This window comes from Salmo salar, chromosome 20 (genome assembly GCF_965601325.2).
Source record: "Salmo salar chromosome 20, fSalSal1, whole genome shotgun sequence".
In the NCBI taxonomy this organism is placed as follows: domain Eukaryota; kingdom Metazoa; phylum Chordata; class Actinopteri; order Salmoniformes; family Salmonidae; genus Salmo; species Salmo salar.
Genome location: NC_138310.1, coordinates 38,583,442 through 38,604,755, shown reverse-complemented (window position 1 = coordinate 38,604,755; position 21,314 = coordinate 38,583,442). Strand labels below are relative to the sequence as shown.

General features: G+C 41.3%; 2 protein-coding genes across 5 annotated transcripts; one reads left to right on the top strand and one right to left on the bottom strand.

Moving 5' to 3' along the window:
• Window positions 1-171: 171 nt before the first annotated feature.
• Window positions 172-13,439, bottom strand: LOC106580569 (E3 ubiquitin-protein ligase ARK2C). Of its 4 annotated transcripts, none has more exons than XM_045703315.2 (8): window positions 13,188-13,439; window positions 8,198-11,597; window positions 7,804-7,914; window positions 6,624-6,753; window positions 6,249-6,353; window positions 5,777-5,872; window positions 5,088-5,191; window positions 172-4,953 (listed from the first exon to the last, which is right to left on the bottom strand). In XM_045703315.2, exons 2-8 carry the CDS (start codon window positions 8,419-8,421, stop codon window positions 4,836-4,838), a joined length of 888 nt encoding a protein of 295 aa, XP_045559271.1. In that variant the 5' UTR covers window positions 8,422-11,597; window positions 13,188-13,439; the 3' UTR covers window positions 172-4,835. The 4 variants fall into 4 exon arrangements, with proteins under 4 accessions (XP_045559271.1, XP_045559272.1, XP_014017241.1 ...); XM_045703316.2 differs by having other exon boundaries at window positions 8,198-11,536; XM_014161766.3 differs by having other exon boundaries at window positions 8,198-8,519.
• A 160-nt stretch (window positions 13,440-13,599) lies between these two features.
• On the top strand, window positions 13,600-21,143 carry LOC106580568 (ATP synthase F(1) complex subunit alpha, mitochondrial). Its single transcript, XM_014161765.3, has 11 exons — window positions 13,600-13,772; window positions 14,479-14,557; window positions 14,942-15,111; window positions 15,230-15,403; window positions 15,658-15,824; window positions 19,039-19,339; window positions 19,477-19,701; window positions 19,791-19,898; window positions 20,042-20,186; window positions 20,289-20,439; window positions 20,570-21,143. The coding sequence occupies exons 1-11, from the start codon at window positions 13,713-13,715 to the stop codon at window positions 20,646-20,648; spliced, it is 1,659 nt and encodes a 552-aa protein (XP_014017240.3). The 5' UTR covers window positions 13,600-13,712; the 3' UTR covers window positions 20,649-21,143.
• The last annotated feature ends 171 nt before the right edge of the window (window positions 21,144-21,314 follow it).

The window sequence follows — 21,314 nt, the reverse complement described above, 5'->3', positions numbered from 1 at the left end:
CTCTGCATGAGCATTTTCCTGTTTGCTTACGGCGGAATACAGCTCATTGAATGCGGTTTTACTGCCAGCCTCGTCTGTGGTGGTATGTAGACAGCTACGAAAAATACAGATAAAAACTCTCTAGGTAGAAAAGTAATTTTTGGGAAAAATGTTATCATCCTTAACCAGGTCTTTTCAGCATTTTAGGGAGTTTATTTGAAAAACACATAGAAAAAGATCATATACAATCAGACAATAAATAAAACAGGAGACAGAACAGTTTGGGTTAAGCTATGCAAATTTTTGCATCCTCATTAGTAATAAATACAGTACAAAATCCATCAAAAGTGAACCTAAAGATTTTCCACAGCATTCACTGATCCATGTTATTCTTCATTATAATGTAGCTATTGCTTTTCATATTATTGGTAAATACTTCTAGTGTCTATAAAATACTCCAGCTCATAAAACATTGCGCAGTTACAGCAAAACAGCAGTGTGTTGTACAAAGATGGCCACTTCCCTTTAATCACTGGCAGGTTAGTTTAAACAACAGTTTATCAGCAGCAAAGAAACATATCTGTAATATTCAAGAAAATACAGCCTCATATTAAACACATGTACAGCTTCACCCATGTGCACATATGAAAACCTGAGGAGGACATGCATTAGAAAGCTTGTGCTTTTGGATTCTACTGTTCATTCCCCTTCACCAGCTCGAGTTATTATACTATACAGTTTTCCTCTGCAGTAACAACCCAGTATACAGTCTGCTGAGGACAAAGGTAAGGCCAGGTTGTCACTATTTACCACATCCAAAGTCATAAACTCTGTCTACTTCTACTTTCTCATGTTCTGATGATGGTCGACTAACTGAAAGCTTAGCTCAAATTAAAATACATTTGCATCTGACTGGAAGTGTGCAGAGACTTTTTCCTGTTTCTACAATTTATCTTTTAAAATGTGATTCTAAACTTTACCCGGTCCACACTGCTAACCTTATGCCAAACCTTAAATTAAGACCAAAAATATAATTTTTGTTTTCATACATTTTTATGATATAGCCAATTTTCACCTTGTGGCTGTGGTAACTAGAGACAACCATAAGGCCAGGAGTTTTTTCCTGACCATGTGACCTGACCAGGAAGTAAGGTCAGTGACAGCAGGAAAAAAATGAATAAGACCAGTCAGCTTCATTCCAATGAGATATATGTAAGATGAATACATTGTTATTATTAAGAAAAAGCACACAGAAAACAGGTGGCTGGCTTATTATACCCAGGTGTAAAACTACTACCTAGAGTATCAAACCAGAAAAACATAAGATCAATAGCTCAAGTTTATCATGTTAGCCACCTTCCTAACCTAACCACACAAACACAGCATTTGCCAGCAATACAAAGTACCTAATAATGCAGTTATTAATTCATATGGGAAGAGTTAACATAGCTGGACAGAGAAACGTATGCTCTGACTGGAGACACCGAATATCCAGATATAATATGGTGACATATACAAACGAGGTCAAACAAACTGTGAAACTGGTAATGATCCGGGATAAATATGAAAAATAAAAAGTATCATATTTCCTCTATGCCAGTGAGGGGTTTAGCCATGCTAGGAGTGCAATGACGGAGGTTTACATGCTGAAACTTTTGCACCTGGTCAGTCTGTTAACTAGATTAAAGCAGAGTGTGGGAATCTTCTAAATTGAATGGAATGGAATGGAATGAAGATCAACAGCACCACGTTGGCTATAGACAGAGCCCGTTACACCTAGTCACCCTTCCAATGACAATTTTTCTTCTGAAAAACACAACTTCCATGCAAAGCATTCCCACCAACCTATGCATAATGAGGTATCCCCCAACATTTTGTGTTATTTCTAAATAAACAGATATATTCAATTACAGAATCATGAGAGGAAATACATTAAATATGCCACCACAAATTATTGTGAAATACTTAAGGCATATTTCAACTCAGAGCATCCTATGTGAAGTAGCAACCCTCCTTGTCTGTCTGTAGTTTTTTTGGATGGAGGGGTTTGGACAAAGGGAAATAAAAAACGCAACACACAGTCAAGTCAACCACCAAGAGTACACAAGGAAGCATGAAGATACGTGTAACCGAACACAAGCTAAGCTAGAACAAGGAGACCCCACACCACCAAATCTATTTTAGACAACGCCATATAGTGCATTAACAAAACAAGCTAGATTATTGCAACAATAAATGTTTTCTGCAGCATTGCAGCCATTTCTTCAAAATGGTAAGAAATGGACAAGGACTTGGTCCAATGTCCAAATTAGCATGAGTGCTCGAAACAAATTGATAGAAAACTGAAATGAAGAAAGGACTAATAACAAATAAAATACATCTAAATACTAAGAATAATTGTTTGGTATTTTTAAATAAATGGCTTTTTCTCCCTTTAACCCTCTTTCAAGTGAACTACACCAACATGATTCATGCACGATATAGGGAAAACAGCTTCCATCACTGAACAGTTTACAGTTGTTCTAGCAATACCATACGACTACCATCATGGGGGACCATCTTACACATTCCAGAACACAGAACAAAGGCTTACGAGTTGGATCTCTCCCTGGAACACCAGCTGTATTCTTGTATCGAAAAACGGGAGCAACTGAGATTGAAAGGAAGGGAACGGAAAGACAATGGAGGTTGTTTGCTATGTACTGTATAAATCACATGGGCTTGTTCTGTAGGCAATAAGGTCCTGGTATACACTATCATTCAAAAGTTTGGGGTCACTTAGAAATGTCCTTGTTTTTGAAAGAAAAGCTAATTTTTTTTGTCCATTAAAATAACATAAAATGTATCAGAAATAAGTGTAGACATTGTTAATGTTATAAATGACTATTGTAGCTGGAAACGGCAGATTTTTTATGGAATATCTACGTACATCGGTACACAGAGGCCCATTATCAGCAACCATCACTCCTGTGTTCCAATGGCACGTTGTGTTAGCTAATCCAAGTTTATCATTTTAAAAGGCTAATTGATCATTAGAAAACCCTTTTGCAATTATGCTAGCACAGCTGAAAACTGTTGCACTGATTAAAGAAGCAATAAAACTGGCCTTCTTTAGACTAGTTGAGTATCTGGAGCATCAGCATTTGTGGGTTCGATTACAAACTTGGATTAGCTAACACAACGTGCCATTGAAACACAGGAGTGATGGTTGCTGATAATGGGCCTCTGTAGATATTCCATTTTTAAAAAATCTGCCGTTTCCAGCTACAATAGTCATTTACAACATTAACACACTGTATTTCTGATAAATGTTATTTTAATGGACAAAAAAAATAGATTTTCTTTCAAAAACAAGGACATTTCTAAGTGGCCCCAAACTTTTGAATGGTAGTGTATGTTAGAAAATAACTACATTGTATTCACTCTAAAGACAATACACAGACACTGCATCCTCCAGCCAATGCCAGCCTTAAAGATCGTGCTATGGATGAGGCTGTGAGTAGAAGTTGCCCATAGGCACAGTTCTATAATCAGCGTTCCTCTCCAATTCTAATCTTAATTATTAGGAGGGGAGACGCAACACTGACCTAAGATCAGCATCTAAGGGAAACTTCATCCTGCTCCATGGATGAGGGAGAGAGTCATGCCGTGTACGGTTCACATGCAGAGATACTGCGGACTTTTCAGTTTTCCCCCCCTGTAATGAATCTTGTTCTGGAGGTAGCTCTGCAGAGTGGTCACTAGCTGGCACAGCCACAAAGTCATATAATCTGATTTTAAACCTAACCACACTGCTAACCCTAACCTAAAATTGTTTTAATTAATTTTTACAATATAGCCAATTCTGACTTTGCAGCTGTTCCGTCTAGTGGAAATCGCTGAGTTCTGCCTCCAGGACAAGACTCATGACAATAAACGTCATCCTGCGCAGACTTCCTACTGCTCCACAATCACAAGACAGCCCAAGCCTGCCATACAGCATGCATATCTGGGGCCTCAGTTCTAGGGTATAGAGGCCCCAATACAGCACAATACAAACCACTGAAGCCATGCCTGGTTAGCATCTCTAGCATCCACTGTGATAGCAGAGATCTACTGTACTGGAAATCCACCTATTGATTGGCCTTTGTACATAGCTAGCACTTCCTCATTGCCTAAAGGCTGCCTGTACGCCTATTACCCTCTTTTAAAGAGGAGTATTTCCCCCTTTTGTATTTTTCCCCCACCTTATTTCTTAAAGTGGGATTTCTGCTTGCTACACCACACTGTCACCCTGTTAAATACTGGTGATCAATAACAAGACTACTACACTCCATAATGCCGTATGTATTAGGCCACAGAAGCTCATTTCAAGAAACATCCCACTGCTGATTTCCTATTTTGTTATGTTTCGCACAGATGTGCTGTAGCTAGAGCTCAGAGTTTTGGGTTTCATCAAGAGGGAGTGAGACCAGTACACATCAGCGGTAGAGAATAGGCCTATATACAAACCCAACAACACAACACACACGCTCGCTAGGGGGGTTGATGGAGGATCTCATCTCTGAGTGTATGGAGAAGCTAATGCTACGGTGCAAAACCCTGATGGAGACTCATCAAGGCCCTGCAAATCTGTCCATACATTCTGGCACCCTTCTGTCACTCTTCTTCATCCATCCACCGGCCTCTTTTGTTTCTCTATTGTTTGGATCAGTGTGCTTTGTTAATCCCTCTCACCTCCCCTCCCGTTCATTGTCTTCTTCAGCTGGCTCAGAAGGCAGGCTCATATGTGATGCAGATGGGAAGGGGGACGTTTGGCAGAGCTCCCCCTAGGGATGAGGTGGGGTTTTACAAGATGGGGGCAGGGATAGGAGGCATCAGCTGTCTGGTGCCAGCTGGGTCTCAATGTCCACCCTGCATATGGGGCATTTCCTACTGGTGGCCAGCCACTGGTCCACACACGCCTGGTGGAAGAGGTGCATGCAGGGTAATCTCCTGGTGGTGGAGGAAGAGGATGAAGAGTGTTAATATGAATTACCATAGATACAGAGATCTGCAAACTGTAGTCTGTTTTGGCACCAAATGTCCCATGACAATAACATTGTCATTAGCATTGTGACTAGACCCACCTGACATCCTCTCCATCCTCCAGCATTGATAGACAGATGGTACACTTCTCATCTGTATCCAGTTCCTCATCCTCCAGCCCTAGCTTAAGGTCCTGAGGTATCCTCTGGAAAATAAAATATACAAATAAAATTAATTACAAAAAGCAATATGCATATTTTCAAATGTAACTCAATTTCATTTGCTAAGTTTTGATAGTTCACATGAAAAGAGAAAGATGCTTGAAGTCCAAATACTGTAGTTCAGATACATGACTAGGTATGCACTGACAAACCCAGTTTAGTACCATCTCCCATATATATACTGCAAATACTGCTGCCACAATTAAAAAGTGTGCTTCTGGTTCCAGTCTCAATGAATCACTAAAATGTCATGCATGCCAATGATTCCTTCAGTATATTCAAATAATTCTCGCAAGACTCACACAGCTTTATAATAATTTGTCCTTTCACCTGCAAGAGGAGTCATCCGTGGTCTTAAATTGGGTACACTCCAAACCATCTGACTGTTGTGTAAATAACAAGTCCGTTTGGACTGCAAGGAGACAGGATTCTTTGGAGAGATTATGTGGCTAACAATGACCTAAAATGAGACGGCAATGTTCATCCGTGTCATTCTATTCTATGGCGCTTTATTCAATGTTCTGCCTCAGTACATCCGTTACAGACATGACCTGAGGGTATATTCTTACCTTCTTGTATTTGTGAGGGTAGGTAAACCTTTCAATAGTGGTCTGGACAGCCCCTCGGTTCACACTGCCCAACCTGTCCTCCAGCTGCAGTAGCTCCTACAGGCAACACATGGGGAAAGACTGTTAAACATCTGGAACAAGCATTTGTCTCTACCTCAGCAAAGTAGGATTTCAAGGGTTATTTTAGGTCAAGACACTTCATTAATACTGGCTTATTTCAGTCCGATAAAAACAACAAATGAACAAAGCAAAATAAAACAATAGCTTTTCGATTCAGAAGCATCTGGAGAACAGAACTCGTGGAAAAGAGAAGAGCAGTCCCACATGAGGATGTCCACAGCATTGGAGGTAGGGACAGAGGCGTGAGGACAGCCGTGTGATTACCAGAGTGTGTGTGTGTGTGTGTGTGTGTGTCGGGGTGAGAGTGTGACAGGGTTGACTGGAGTTAGCCGTGTGACTGGGATAACAGTACCTCATAGCTCTCTCTCACAGCGGATGCGTGGCGGGAGGGGTTGAGGCCCTGCAGGGCCAGCAGGTGTAACTGAGGATACGGGTAGTTTCTGATCTCATGGACAACCTGGAGAGAACATACAGTGAGACGGTAAGGGAGTAATCTGGATACATTCTCCTCAACTCTGAGAAAACATCTTTGAATTTCATACAGATGCCAGCCATCCCTGAACCCAGTCTCTACAATGATCTATGGTGTAAAGACCAAATCAAATACTACAGGTGGTACAACAAATATGGATGCCATGATTGCACAGATCATTGAACATCGCTTTAATTGTAAATGTACATTCTGTTCATTTAAATATTATGGCAAAAAGAGTTGTGATGATCTCACCACTTGGGTGGAAGCATTGTTCCTGGGGAAGTGATGCATCCTGGGAGATGTCAGGTAGTGATGGTAGTGCTGGGGCAGTGGCCGGACGTGGTACTGAGGAGGAGGGAGCCCCGCGTCCACACTCAAATCCCTGACCAACCACACAACAGAGGAGGAGAGATAAGAGAGGAACCAGTTAAACAAAGACCCAACAAAAATCATTAACATTGATTGTCCTTGGTTTCCCTACAGAGGGTAGTACGTATGGCCCAGTACATCACTGGGGCCAAGCTTCCTGCCATCCAGGACCTCTGTACAAGGCGGTGTCAGAGGAAGGCCCTAAAAATTATCAAAGACTCCAGCCACCCTAGTCATAGACTGTTCTCTCTGCTACCGCACGGCAAGCGGTACCGGAGAGCCAAGTCTAGGTCCAAAAGGCTTCTTAACAGCTTCTACCCCCAAGACATAAGACTCCTGAACAGCTAATCAAAGGGCTACCCAGACTATTTGCATTGTGTCCCCCCCCCCCCCCTCTTTTACGCTGCTGCTATTCTCTGTTTATTATCTATGTATAGTCACTTTATCTCTACCTACATGTACATATTACCTCAATTACGTCGACTGACCCGCACATTGACTCTGTACCGGTAGCCCCTGTATATAGCCTTGCTACTGTAATTTTACTGCTGCTCTTTATTTTTTACTTAACAGTTATTTTTCTTAAAACTGTATTGTTGGTTAAGGGCTTGTAAGTAAGCATTTCACTGCAAGGTCTACACCTGTTGTATTCGGCGCATGTGACAAATAATACATCATGCCTGTGGGAACGGGTGACTCAAATTCGACAGTCCAGGAGTAATGTATGAGACTTAAATGGATACCTCAGTATTTTGTCAACTTCCCCGGAGTCAGATGCACTCGTGGATGCCATTTTTATGTCTCTGTGTCCAGTATGAAGGAAGTTAGAGGTCGTTTTGCTACCCAATGCTAACTAGAGTTAACGCAATGACTGGAAGTCTAAGGGCATCTGCTAGAATGCTACCTCTAACTTCCTTCATACTGGACATAAATGGTATACAAATGGTATCCACAAGTTCATCTGACTCTGGGGAAGTAGATAAAGGGCATATTTGCCAAAATCCCAAAGTATCTCTTTAACAATGAAGCCACATTATTGTATGAGTGCAAGCTGGCGTCTTACCAGTCTGTGCCTTCAGCCAGGTAGCGAGGCTGCTGGGCCGCAGGCTGTGGGGGGATGTGGAGGGCGGCAGCAAACTCGTAACCCGGCCGCAGTCTGTGGGGCTGGTGTCTGCTGACAGAGGACAACCAAAAAAGGTTTCTGTGCACATCATATTCCATGCCATATGTTGTGTGGATCTGCAGATCCAATGGAAATTTCAACTCAACTTTAAAGCACTTTTGAGATGTGAAAACACATGCCAAACTCAACTACCCCTTTACCAGGGGCACATTCATATTATTACATTTCAAATATACTGTAGTTGTTCATACAAACCTTGACTTTTCTATAGCTTATGGAGGTACCCAAGTTACTATGGGAGTGCCGTGCATAGCCAGAAACCAGGTCCCCATACCTGGAAGGTGGCATGATGCGCCGGTGCTGGGTCTCTAGGATCTGCTGCTGGAGGAGGTACTGCTGGTGTAAGGCCTGAGGTAGGAAAGGGGGGGCAGAGAGGTCCTGGAACTGGGGTGTGGGGGGTAGGGGGTTGAGGGGCGTATGGAGCTGGGGAGAATGTTGGTGGCCAGGGGGAGCCAGGTGGGGGTTGATGCCCGACTGGGGCTGACCTGCGTGGGGCATTGGGAAGTCAATGGGCAGCTGGGCCTGGGGGCCTAGCTGGAAGTGCCGGCAAGAGGTAGCATGGCTATGCTGCTGCTGCTGCCGGTTAAAGTGGGATCCTGTGGAAACAATGAGAGGGAGTCAGACACCTGAGAGAGAGAAACGGTAGGTTAGAATTTATTGTGTTTGTGACATGGAGTGTGTGTTTCTGTGATGTAATTGTGTTTCTGTAGGAGGATCTTTACAAAAGCCCTAACTCTTACCTATGGTGAAACTTACATCAGGGGATAGGGAGATATGGTGAAGTAACACATTCAAACCTGCATGGAAAATGTTAATATTTCCAAACACGGTCTATTATGGCATCATGTGACATTTGACCTTCTGGTTGGATTCTCACCTCTGGGCATCTGACTCTTCGGCAATGTGCGTGCCTGGGATTGTGCATTTAAATTGTGTAACAGAGTGCTTTTCAAATGAATCTAGTTTTAAAATCTAGGGGTACCGGTAATATATCTGAATGACCTTAAATCCCTTTGATAGAAGTGCTGCCAGAAATGTTCTGCAACTTCAACATGTTTCTTTTTTTATGACACAAACTGTTCATCCTTTATAATCACTGAGGATTTTAACAATGTGATAGCATTGCTGTGAGTGTGTCCTTTTTCTGATAACTGTTTCACTTGTTGAACTGTGGGTAACATTATATAGCACAACATCAATGATGTGTCTGTTTATACATCACTACCCAGAAATATCTAACAGCAAATGCCAAGATGTGAAATATCTATGAGCACGAGTCAAGGCCAAGGCTACATAAAGCCTACAACATATGTGTCTATCTCCTTCAAGAAATCAATTCAAATACTGCCTAGGCCTGTATCTTACTCTCACTGACACACACTGCTACCCAAACTTTTCCCATGTGTAGATTCGTTGGTGCAGAGGAAATAGCTTGACAGTACTTTTCCCCTCTTCCAACCACAGCTATTTGGCAGCTGAAGAGAACAGGCTGCTGTTGAATCAGAGACTAGTACAGTGCACTGTCTCCATACTATATAGGGCTGACAATTCTAATGGAAATAACATTGATTATTGATAGGAATGGGAATGGATTGCAATTAGCATGAAGGTGGCGTAGGCTGCATTGTGACATTGATGGCAATATGACAAAATATGTTTGAAAGGGGAGAACAAAATTTATAGGACGAGATTTCATAGTCAGTGACATGTTTTCCATTGCGGTAAAATGCATTTTGGACTCGGGCAGCAAGAGAAGTCCTGGAAAAATAACATCAAACAAATGTAAACTGAATCTATGCACTGAGCTATACGCAGCCTAGCACAAACAATGTGGGACAGACCTATGTCTAGGCCTTTGTGAAAGTCACCTTCACCTTTTCTAACATGAAGAACATGCTAAAGTGTTGGTGGTAGAGTGGATAACACATTCAGATGAAAACAGGTGAAAGCCCTACAACTGAGAAAAAGGCAAAGTCTACATTGCATTTGGGTCATTAAGTTGGAGAAGACTTGAAGGTGCAGTGCTACAAAATGCCTTGTAAAAGAGTCAAGGCTCTGTAATCTTTCAGAAACATCTGAATGAGGTGGGGTATTTTTGGTCACATTCAGCTCCTAACCAGTCACTAATCAGAATGGTTAAATCCTAATAGAGAAGCATTTGATCCAAGGATCAACTGTGGCACACTGCACTTTCAATTGTCTCAGTGGTACAATCACCATGAATGACAGGGGATAGACTCATTCAGGCCTTGTGATGATAAAAGCATTGAAATTGTCTATCTTTGTCACAGCAGGAGAGGTGGGTGGGGTGGAAGGGGGCAGGTAGGGACGAGGGGAGGGCTAAAGACAATAAATGGAAATCAGCAAGAAGCACACTGAAGGTTAGGAAAAATACTATATTCTTTATTGAAAAATATTAGTTTGTGGAATTTGTGTTTTTGTTGTTGTAATAATGATAATATAAACACCATGCAACAAAAATAAACAACATTGACTGAAGGCAAGGCCCACCATGCTCCATATAGGGTTAATAAGAACAGAAGCAGCATCTAATGAGCAGATGTGGTTGGCTACAGCACGGTAGGGTACATCTTTACTACAGAAAGATTACATTGGAATTTACTATTCAATGTAAAAAATAAAAAAAAATCATATGAATCATAATGTGACCATGCATTGAAAGTACCATTACCAGAACAAAAAGGTAAAGAGAGACCACAACCAAACAATAAAATACGTTATTACTCTGCTAGAAGGTTTACTGTAGCAGTGCAGGAGATAAGCATCCCTGTGAAATGGATAGCATTTTGTACTTTTGTTAGTGGGGAGGCTCATTGGGAAGTGAACAACCAGTGAGAGTATCTACACTTATAGCATTGCGATTTGGTTTTGGCTTTAGTGAGCAAAAGGCCTGATAATTCAGTGTTTCAAAGATTTACATTTTCAAGAAGAACAAAAGGGTTACACAAATGGAGGTGGTTATGACAGGTTGTTGGGAAGAGGTGAAGTGTACCAGTATTTATAAAATGTTGATGTGTTGTCTATTTTGAAATCACTCAGATAATTATAATTGTGTGTGTGATCATATTCAATGAAATATGACAATGCATAAGCTTTACATGTAATTGTACATGTAAAAAAAATGCCAATTGGAGCAAAATGTACTATTATTTAGCTACCTTTGTACAATGCATTTTCCATGGGGAAAAAAAGGAAAATTTGCCAAATTCTGGTGTTCAGTAAAGCAGTGCAGAAATAGAATCCATGCAAAATGTATCCACTTTACAGGGATTTACAGTAGGCTGTTGTCATAATCAAGACTGAATGGGAGGTACACAATGACATACATTTGATTCTCTTTAAGAGCTAAAAATGTGTTAACTCTACAACAACTTGACAAAGACAAAAAGTTATTCTATAGGTGTTAGCTATTTGTTTTAGTTTATCCACATATACTCTATGGTTGAATGATACATTTTTGTTGTTGTTATATATATACACCAATGTCGTCTTCTGATGGAAAGAGGAAATGAAGAAGGGATTCAATACAGCTAAATGCAGAGAACAGGCAGAGGCCACGCCACACCACACAGCAGCAGCAGATGATCATTAGCTACACAATGGGAGGGACGACAAAGATCTGATAAATGCAGAATGTAGAGCCAGCCTCGAAACTATGAAACAGGAAATAAGAACAGAAATAAAAGCACAATGTGAAATAATTGATGCCACTGTATGAATTTAATACACTACACTGTAGCCTAGACAGTTTATGCAACTTCATAAACTGGGTGGTTCACGCCCTGAATGCTGATTGGCTGACAGCCGTGGTATATCAGACCATATACAATGGGTATGACAAAACATTTCTTGTTACTGCTCTAATTACTTTGGTAACCAGTTTATAATAGCAATAAAGTACCTCGGGGGTTGTGGTATACGGCCAATATACCACTGCACTGCTAAGGGCTGTATCCAGGCACTCCGCGTTGCGTCAGGTTATGAACAGCTCTTAGCCGTGGTATGTTGGCCATATACCTCACACCCTCGTGCCTTATAGCTTAATTAAGTATGTTTTGATACTGAATCAATGGGAAATGACTGTCTAAAATCAACTGGTGGATCAGCCTGGTCTCATAGACGAGACATAACATAGTAAAGGTAAATCCGGGACACTTAAATTAGTATGATATGTTACGTTTGGTTAAATAAGACATAAGATTACTTAAATAAAAAACGAAAGTTTGTTGGTTGGTCGGCGTATACGGTGAGTTCGAATCTCATCACAACTAGCTACTTTGCATGTTAGCTAACCATTCCCCAACCTTAACCTAACTTCTGGCCTAGCTAACGTTAGCTATAATTCATAACATATACTTTTGCACAAAATACATAACATATCATACTAAATATGTATCGGATTTACTGTAAATACAGAATACGAAACGCTCAAACCAGATTGGAAAAACAACCTACATAGCTAGCTAAATTAGCTAACGTTAGGAGTTTTTAAAGATATTCCTGACATTTTAAAATATGACAATTTAGCCTGTTTGTTAGCTAGTAGTTGCAATATAGCAAACATTCTTTAGCTAGCTAGCTAATTGAATTAGTCATAAAATCCTCTTGGCAAGCAGTAAAGATGATCTTCAAATGACATCCTGGGATTAAATATATTCTCCCTACAAAGAGACCGAGCTAGCACTTTGCAACCAGCTAACTAACCTTCAAACAAGTTTGAACGTGTTTTACGCATTCCTCTCTGACATTTCACCATTGCCATTAATTTCAATGGGTGTGCTTATTGAAATAGAACTGACTTACTACAATATAATGTCCAAAAATAGCTTTACGTTTAAAAGGTAGCTAGCGTTAGTTAGCTAAATAGCATCGGTCAACGCGCGTCCATATAAATTAGATAGCTAACGTTAGTTAGCCTTTTCAGATAACTATTGACACCTTTTTTTTTCTATACGATCAGACCCATACTACCAAAATGTGTAATATGGCCGTACAATTGTTAATAAAATGTTTCGAAAGCGAATGAGAACATAATAGCCTTGTATGGCAAACACTGTTTTGTCCTAGTTAGCTACCATTAGCTTTATATAGAACGGAACAGCTGTTTGGTAGCCAACTAGCTAGGACAACAACACAGTCGCTTGCTAGTGTTGGAATGGATCCTAAGAGATTTTCGAGCAGCTTTCGCGATATTAAGATGAACAGGGCATACGTAATTGTTAAAGATAAATATATATAAATACCTCTATTTCTTACTGAGCCAAATACAGGAAGAACCAGATATCCGACATGCACTAAAACCATTCTTGGATCCTTGTCTTGCCGCTGGGTTGATGAGAGATATAGCCCATGCAGATTGTCCGTTCCAACCTACATTCAAGCAGTTCTAGCACTGAGCTGACAGGCAACTGCTTCGTTGACAAAGCGTCGATGGATCGGTATTTTCACGCTTAGGAAATATTAAATACCACACATGGCCTCTAGGTTGTGCCGAATCCCCCCCCCCCCCCCCCCAAAAAAAATGTCAGGCCCACTATGATCGCTAGTGGGCGCTATTGTACCACTCATACATAGCAGCTGAAACGTGAACTCCGCTACAGTAGATGGCAGTAATGATTTGAAATGACAGGCTGTCATCACGGATGACATAAAATGAAGAAGAACGAAGCTCTTTTTTTTCAGGTCATTCGCATACATAGGACACCCTCTAAGTAAAACTAGCTGGTCTTTGCAGGTGGTGGAGGATAAGTCACATTCGCCCGTTAGAGATGTTATCAGTGCGAGTTGCAGCGGCCCTGGCAAGAAGCCTGCCCAGACGGGCTGGATTTGTGAGTATTGATTTGGTTGTTGAATATAGATTTGGTTGTTGAATATAAGACAATTTGCATTGCACGAATTGAAATGTGAATGTAGTGGGTGTATGAAGGGTAGGCCTACAGGCCTCCACCTTCACACGCTCGTCTAGAACGTCATGACCCAGCAAGGCAACTCATGCCACTCGACCTGCTGTCTTGATATTTATTTGATAACGTTACATTGCTGTTTTTATAACTCATTCATTGCACATTTCATTTCGTTTTTCCCTTTCAATGAATGCACTTCATCTACACTACGGTCCCGTAAAATGGCTGTGCTAGGTAACGTTAGTTGAGCATGCTATCCGTTAGTTAGCTAAGTTCTGTGAAGGTCAGGGTCTTTTACATACAGAATGCTCTGCCTTGCACAGAACAAGTTCATACAATTATAATTAGGTAACTACAGTGTAGTTACTTGCTTTGAAATACGTTTTTGTAGTGGTGGTTTAACTGGCATTGGATTATTCAAATGCCAGCTGTCAAAAGAGAGGACATTTTGCGGACAACCTAGCTAGCTAACAACGTTTGGGCTAATGCCGCGGGGCATATGTCATGTTTTGATTTCAGTTCATTGTAACGCAGCTAGCGATTCCAATATACATTGCGATTTATTTCCCATTTCATCAGTACAATAGCACTAGTCTTGAACAATAACTGACCATGCTTTCATTCATTCTAGGTGTCCAAGAATGTTGCCGCCGGCAGTGTAGGAGTGAATCACCTCCACACACACAGACCATGTCTTGCTGCAAAGACTGGTGTGTAAAGCGAATGGATGCTCAATGATTGACTCAACGAATGACCTTTAGTTAATGACACTGACTATTTGGGTCAGAAATCCTGTTTTGCCACAAGTACCTATTTTAATGAGCAGGGGGCATCAGGATGTAGACTTGAAGGTGCAGTGCTACAAAATGCCATGTAAAATAGTCAAGGCTCTGTAATCTTTTGGCAACATCTGTTTGGGGTGGGTTATTTATTTTTAATGTCACATTCAGCTCCTAATCAATGGCTGCTATTTCCCCCTGTACGAACATATAAAAGGGATTCCTCTATGGCTATATTATACTGACGAACACGAGGAGTTATGTTGACAAGTTAATGTTGAGTCCATATTTTGATGAGCGGTTTCTTTCTCCCAGGCACGGCTGAGGTGTCCTCAATCTTGGAGGAAAAGATCCTGGGGGCTGACACAAGTGCTGATCTGGAGGAGACCGGCCGTGTGCTCTCCATCGGTGATGGTATTGCCAGAGTGTACGGTCTCAGGAATGTTCAGGCTGAGGAGATGGTGGAGTTCTCCTCTGGGCTCAAGGTGCAGATCTAGGCAGTCTATCAATTTAACTCAACCATGTTGCATTGAAAGAGCTTCTGTTCAATCTAACCACTGTCGTCAGCATAATTTTAACATTGTCTTCTATCCTCTTTTCCAGGGTATGTCTCTGAACTTGGAGCCTGACAATGTTGGTGTTGTGGTGTTCGGTAATGACAAGCTGATCAAAGAGGGCGACATCGTGAAGAGGACTGGTGCCATCGTGGACGTGCCAGTTGGTGAAGAGTTGCTGGGTCGCGTGGTGGATGCATTGGGCAATGCCATCGATGGAAAGGTGAGGGCAGAGTTGTAAAAAATAAATAGTGTAGTTAATTTCAAGTTCCAGTTATTATTAGAATAGGACTTCTGTCCATTGAGAATTAATGTGAAATAGAAATGTATTTTCATACTCAAACCACATAAGAAACAGGATCTCCTGTCTGATCCTTTCGGATCTAGGCCGAGTCCTTGGGTTGTGACTAGAGATTGACTACAGCCTGGGCATATCAGGTCTGATCAGAATGGCATTAACCCTTCCCTGTCCCTCAGGGTCCTCTTGGGTCTAGCATCCGTAGGCGTGTGGGTCTGAAGGCCCCTGGCATCATCCCCCGTATCTCTGTGAAGGAACCGATGCAGACTGGCATCAAGGCTGTGGACAGCCTGGTGCCCATTGGGCGTGGCCAGCGTGAGCTGATCATCGGTGACCGGCAGACTGGGTAAACACAGATGGCCAGATGCCATCATTGAAAATACCTCTATTCCTTTAGTAGGGCTAACGGGATTGAGAATAGAGGACGTCTGATTAATCGGCAGGGCTGATTTTCAAATTTTCATAAGAATCGGTAATCTGCATTTTTGGATGCCGATTACATTGCACTCCATGGGGAGACTGTGTGGCAGGCTGACCACCTTTTTACACGAGTGCAGCAAGGAGCCAAGGTAAGTTGCTAGCTAGCATTGCATTTATCTTATAAAAAACAATCAATCTTAACATAATCACTAGTTAAATACACATGGTTGATGATATTACTAGTTTAACTAGCCTGTCCTGCGTTGCAAATAATCAATGCGGTGCCTGTTAATTTATCATCGAATCACAGCCTACTTCGCCAAACGGGTGATGATTTAACAAGCGCATTCGCAAAAAACCACTTGTTGCACCAATGTACCTAACCACAAACATCAATGCCTTTCTTAAAATCAATACACAAGTGTATATTTTTTTTAAACCTGCACATTTAGGTAAAAGAAATTTGTGTTAGCAGGCAATATTAACTAGGGAAGTTGTCACTTTTCTTGCGTTCAGTGCAACAGAGTCAGGGTATATGCAGCCGTTTGGGCCACCTGGCTCGTTGTGAACTGTGTGAAGATCATTTCTTCCTAACAAAGACCGTTATTAATTTTCTGAATTTCACATAATTATGACATAACATTGAAGGTTGTGCAATGAAACAGCAATATTTACACTTCTGGATGCCACCCGTTCAATAAAATACTGAACGGTTCTGTATTTCACTGAAAGAATAAAAGTTTTGTTTTTGAAATTATAATTTCCGTATTTGACCATATTAACGACCTAAGGCTCGTATTTCTGTGTGTTTTATTATAATAAAGTCTTTGATTTGATAGAGCAGTCTGACTGAGCGGTGGTAGGCAGCAGCGGGCTCGTAAGCATTCATTCAAACAGCACTTTCTTGCGTTTGCCAGCATCTATTTGCAATACTTGAAGCACAGCACTGTTTATGACTTCAAGCCTATCAACTCCCGAGATTAGGCTGGCAATACTATAGTGCCTATAAGAACATACAATAGTCAAAGGTATGTGAAATACAAATGGTATAGCGAGAAATAGTCCTATAATAACTACAACCTAAAACTTCTTAACTGGGAATATTGAAGACTCATGTTAAAAGGAACCAACAGCTTTCATATGTTCTGAGCAAGGAACTTAAACGTTAGCTTTTTTACATGGCACATATTGCACTTTACTTTCTTCCCCAACACTGTTTTTGCATTATTTAAACCAGATTGAACATGTTTCATTATTTGAGACTAAATAGATTTTTATTTATGTATTATATTAAGTTAAAATAAGTGTTCTTTCAGTATTGTTGTGATTGTCATTATTACAAATATATAAAAATCGTCCGGTTAATCGTTACCGGCTTTTTTTGGTTCTCCAATAATCGGTATCGGTGTTGAAAAATCATAATCGGTCGACCTCTAAGAATATGGATGTTTAATGTATAATAAATAAACAGTTGTTAATGTTCTACCATGCTAATTTAATTAGCTTTTTCCAAGAGGGTAGTAGACTATTTCAACTAGAGGTCGACCGATTATGATTTTTCAACGGCGATACCGATTTATTGGAGGACCAAAAAAAGCCGATTAAAAAAAAAAAAAAAAAAAAAAAAAAAAAAAAGATTAAAATCGGCCGAATTTTGTTTATCTTTTTTTTTTGTGTGTGTGTGTGTAATAATGACAATTACAACAATACTCAATTACACTTATTTTAACTTAATATAATACATAAATAAATAATGAAATGTTTAAATAATGCAAAAACACACTGTTGGAGAAGAAAGTAAAAGTGCAATATGTGCCATGTAAAAAAGCTACCATTGGCTAAGTTCCTTGCTCAGAACATGAGAACATATGAAAGCTGGTGGTTCAATATTCCCAGCTAAGAAGTTTTAGGTTGTAGTTTATTATAGGAATTATGACGCGTCGACTATTTCTCTCTATACCATTTGTATTTCATATACCTTTGACTATTGGATGTTCTAATTGGCACCTTAGTATTGCCAGCCTAATCTCAGGAGTTGATTGGCTTGAAGTCATAAACAGCGCTGTGCTTCAAGCATTGCTAAGAGCTGCTGGCAAACGCAGGAAAGTTTGAATGAATGCTTACGAGCCTGCTGCTGCCTACCACCACTCAGTCAGACTGCTCTATCAAATCATAGACCCTATTATAATATAATAAACACAGAAATACGAGCCTTTGGTCAGTAATATGGTCAAATTCGGGAACTCGTTTAGAAAACAAAATGTTTATTCTTTCAGTGAAATACGGAACAGTTCTGTATTTTATCTAACGGGCGGCAACCCTAAGTCTAAATATTGTGTTACATTGCACAACCTTCAATGTTAGTCATAATTATGTGAAATTCTGGCAAATTAGTTTGCAGTGAGCCAGGCAGCCCAAACTGTTGCATATACCCTGACTCTGCTTGCAGTGACACAAGTGACACAATTTCCCTAGTTAATATTGCCTAACATGAATTTCTTTTAACTAAACATGCAGGTTTAAAAATGTTTACTTCTGTGTATTGATTTTAAGAAAGGCATTGATGTTTATGGTTAGGTACATTCATGCAACGATTGTGCTTTTTTCACGATTGTGCTTTTGTTAAATCATCCCCTGTTTGGCGACGTAGGCTGTGATTCGATGATAAATTAACAGGCTCTTCATTGATTATTTGCAACGCAGGACAAGCTAGTTAACTACACATGGTTGATATTACTAGGTTAACTAGTGATTATGTGAAGAGAGAACTTTCAACAACAAAAAATTCTGCTAGCTAGCAACTTACCTTGACTCCGTGCTGCACTCGCATAACAGGTGGTCAGCCTGCCACGCAGTTTCCTCGTGGAATGCAATGTAATAGGCCATAATTGGCGTCCAAAAACCGATTGTTATGAAAACTTGAAATGGGCCATAATTAATCCGTCGACTTCTAATTTCAACCAATTGCTTCTGCCTCTCATTCTACTTAGAAACCATGCCTTTATAATTGCAGTAATTATTAGCTATGATATGAGTCAACTTTCCATTCTACTGCTGCCTCTTTTCAGATTTGATGTTCCAGAGCACAAGTATACCAGCACAGTAATCTAATACAAATTCCTTCTTTTCCAATCTAACAGAAAAACTGCGATTGCCATTGACACCATCATCAACCAGCGACGTTTCAACGAAGGCAAAGATGAGAAGAAGAAGCTCTACTGTATCTACGTTGCCATTGGCCAGAAGAGATCCACTGTGGCACAGCTGGTGAAGAGGTTGACTGATGCCGATGCTATGAAATACACCATTGTGGTTTCTGCTACAGCCTCTGATGCTGCTCCCCTGCAGTACTTGGCCCCCTACTCGGGCTGCTCCATGGGAGAGTTCTTCAGGGACAATGGCAAGCATGGCCTCATCATCTATGATGATTTGTCCAAGCAGGTGAGAAGGGGAAGTTGGGGCTGAGTGGAGTCTCGAGTGTGATGCTACTTCATGGAGGAAAAAATAATGGAACTGGGCTCGCACAGTGACTTCATCCATGTTCACCATCTGTATTCTCTCCCCTCCCTACTCTCCAGGCTGTAGCCTACCGTCAGATGTCCCTGCTGCTGCGTCGTCCCCCCGGTCGTGAGGCCTACCCCGGTGATGTGTTCTACCTGCACTCCCGTCTGCTGGAGAGGGCCGCCAAGATGCACGACAACTTTGGCGGCGGCTCCCTGACCGCTCTGCCAGTCATTGAGACCCAGGCCGGAGATGTGTCTGCCTACATCCCCACCAACGTCATCTCAATCACTGACGGACAGGTGGGTGTGATGTGGATGGACGTAATTTCCAGTCAACATGTCAAAGATGAATGTAATCCCTAAACAGGGGTGTGCTCTCTCCCCGGCAGATCTTCTTGGAGACTGAGTTGTTCTACAAAGGTATCCGCCCAGCCATCAACGTGGGTCTGTCTGTGTCCAGAGTTGGATCAGCTGCCCAGACCAAGGCCATGAAGCAGGTACGAACTGTGGATCTGAAGGAGACTGTCTTTGGATAAATGCGGAGCAACTTCCTTGCATTTCATCAGTTGGCCCACAGTATATTTTTTTTCACTTGAATCGGTCTCCTAAATCCATGATGTAATTGGTCCTTTCTGTGTAGGTGGCTGGTACCATGAAGCTGGAGCTGGCCCAGTACCGTGAGGTCGCTGCTTTCGCCCAGTTCGGCTCCGACCTGGACGCTGCCACCCAGCAGCTGCTCAACAGGGGCGTCCGTCTCACCGAGCTCCTTAAGCAGGGACAGTACTGTGAGTGTTGCCACCAGTATGCTAAGAAAGTTTGACATTTTTGTTGTCCGCAAGGCCCACAATTATTATTATTTTTAAAATGTATTTCTTTCCCTCCTGTAGGCCCAATGGCCATTGAGGAGCAGGTGACCGTCATCTACGCTGGTGTCAGAGGTCACTTGGACAAGTTGGACCCTTCCAAGATCACCAGGTTTGAGAAGGCCTTCCTTGGGCACATCCTCAGCCAACACCAGGACCTGCTCACCACAATCAGGTAACACACGGGACCACCTGAGTACTACCAGACTGATCCGAGTTACAAGTCAACAGTGGTTTATGTTAAAATGGTAACGTGTTGATATACACTTCATCTGAACTGATGGGACGCCCTTGTTTCTTTCCAGGACTGATGGCATGATCTCACCGACAGCTGATGCCAAACTGAAGGAGATTGTGTTGACCTTCCTCTCCAGCTTTGAGTAATGAGTGAAACTGCTCCTGGTCCTTCAGTGTGCTTGCTACCGGTCTCTGCCCCCATTGTCCTAATATTATATGTGAACTACTGAAGACCAGAACCTCCATGTACAGATTTCTCCAAAGAAGAAATAAAATGTTACAACCCTGGAGAGCTGTGGTAAAATGTGACTTTATGGTAGGGTGTGCAGGTCCAGCAGTTTTTGTACTTGGAAGGGTATAAATTATCATGTGAGAAATAAAGGAGAATCCCTGCATTCTGTTCTGTTGCAGTGATGTTTCACCCACTGGGGGTCTTAATATACTAAAACTACCCTAAATACAGTATCTTAACTTTGTTCATGAATTTCACTTCCATCTTGTCAGAATAAAAACATGGTGGTCTCAAAATATATCGATTTAACAGGACATGAATTGTCATTCTTGCGCCTCGTGAAAGATGCAGCACATTCAGTCAACAATGGTGCATTTCAGAATTGATTAAAATAAATCTATGGCTTTGAACCCTTGTGTGGTGTTCATGTTATTATTCACCCAATGTTAGCAGGTCTGGACCCACAACGTTACTGGGTTAAAACAATACAGCCATAACAATTTATGTAAAATTACTTAATACTTAGATGTTGACTTACATCAATTACAGCTCTATAGACAGCATACATGGTTAATATTAGC

Excerpts from the sequence above, each read along its gene's own strand:
- LOC106580568 (XM_014161765.3), top strand. The coding sequence starts at position 13,713 with ATGTTATCAGTGCGAGTTGCAGCGGCCCTGGCAAGAAGCCTGCCCAGA. Across the intron at positions 15,825-19,038 it reads ATCGGTGACCGGCAGACTGG|AAAAACTGCGATTGCCATTG; the intron begins GTAAACACAGAT and ends CCAATCTAACAG. Across the intron at positions 19,340-19,476 it reads ATGATGATTTGTCCAAGCAG|GCTGTAGCCTACCGTCAGAT; the intron begins GTGAGAAGGGGA and ends CCTACTCTCCAG.
- LOC106580569 (XM_014161766.3), bottom strand. The coding sequence starts at position 13,248 with ATGGTTTTAGTGCATGTCGGATATCTGGTTCTTCCTGTATTTGGCTCA. Across the intron at positions 7,915-8,197 it reads CGCATCATGCCACCTTCCAG|CAGACACCAGCCCCACAGAC; the intron begins GTATGGGGACCT and ends GTCCTCTGTCAG. Across the intron at positions 6,754-7,803 it reads CTGGCTGAAGGCACAGACTG|GGATTTGAGTGTGGACGCGG; the intron begins GTAAGACGCCAG and ends GTGGTTGGTCAG.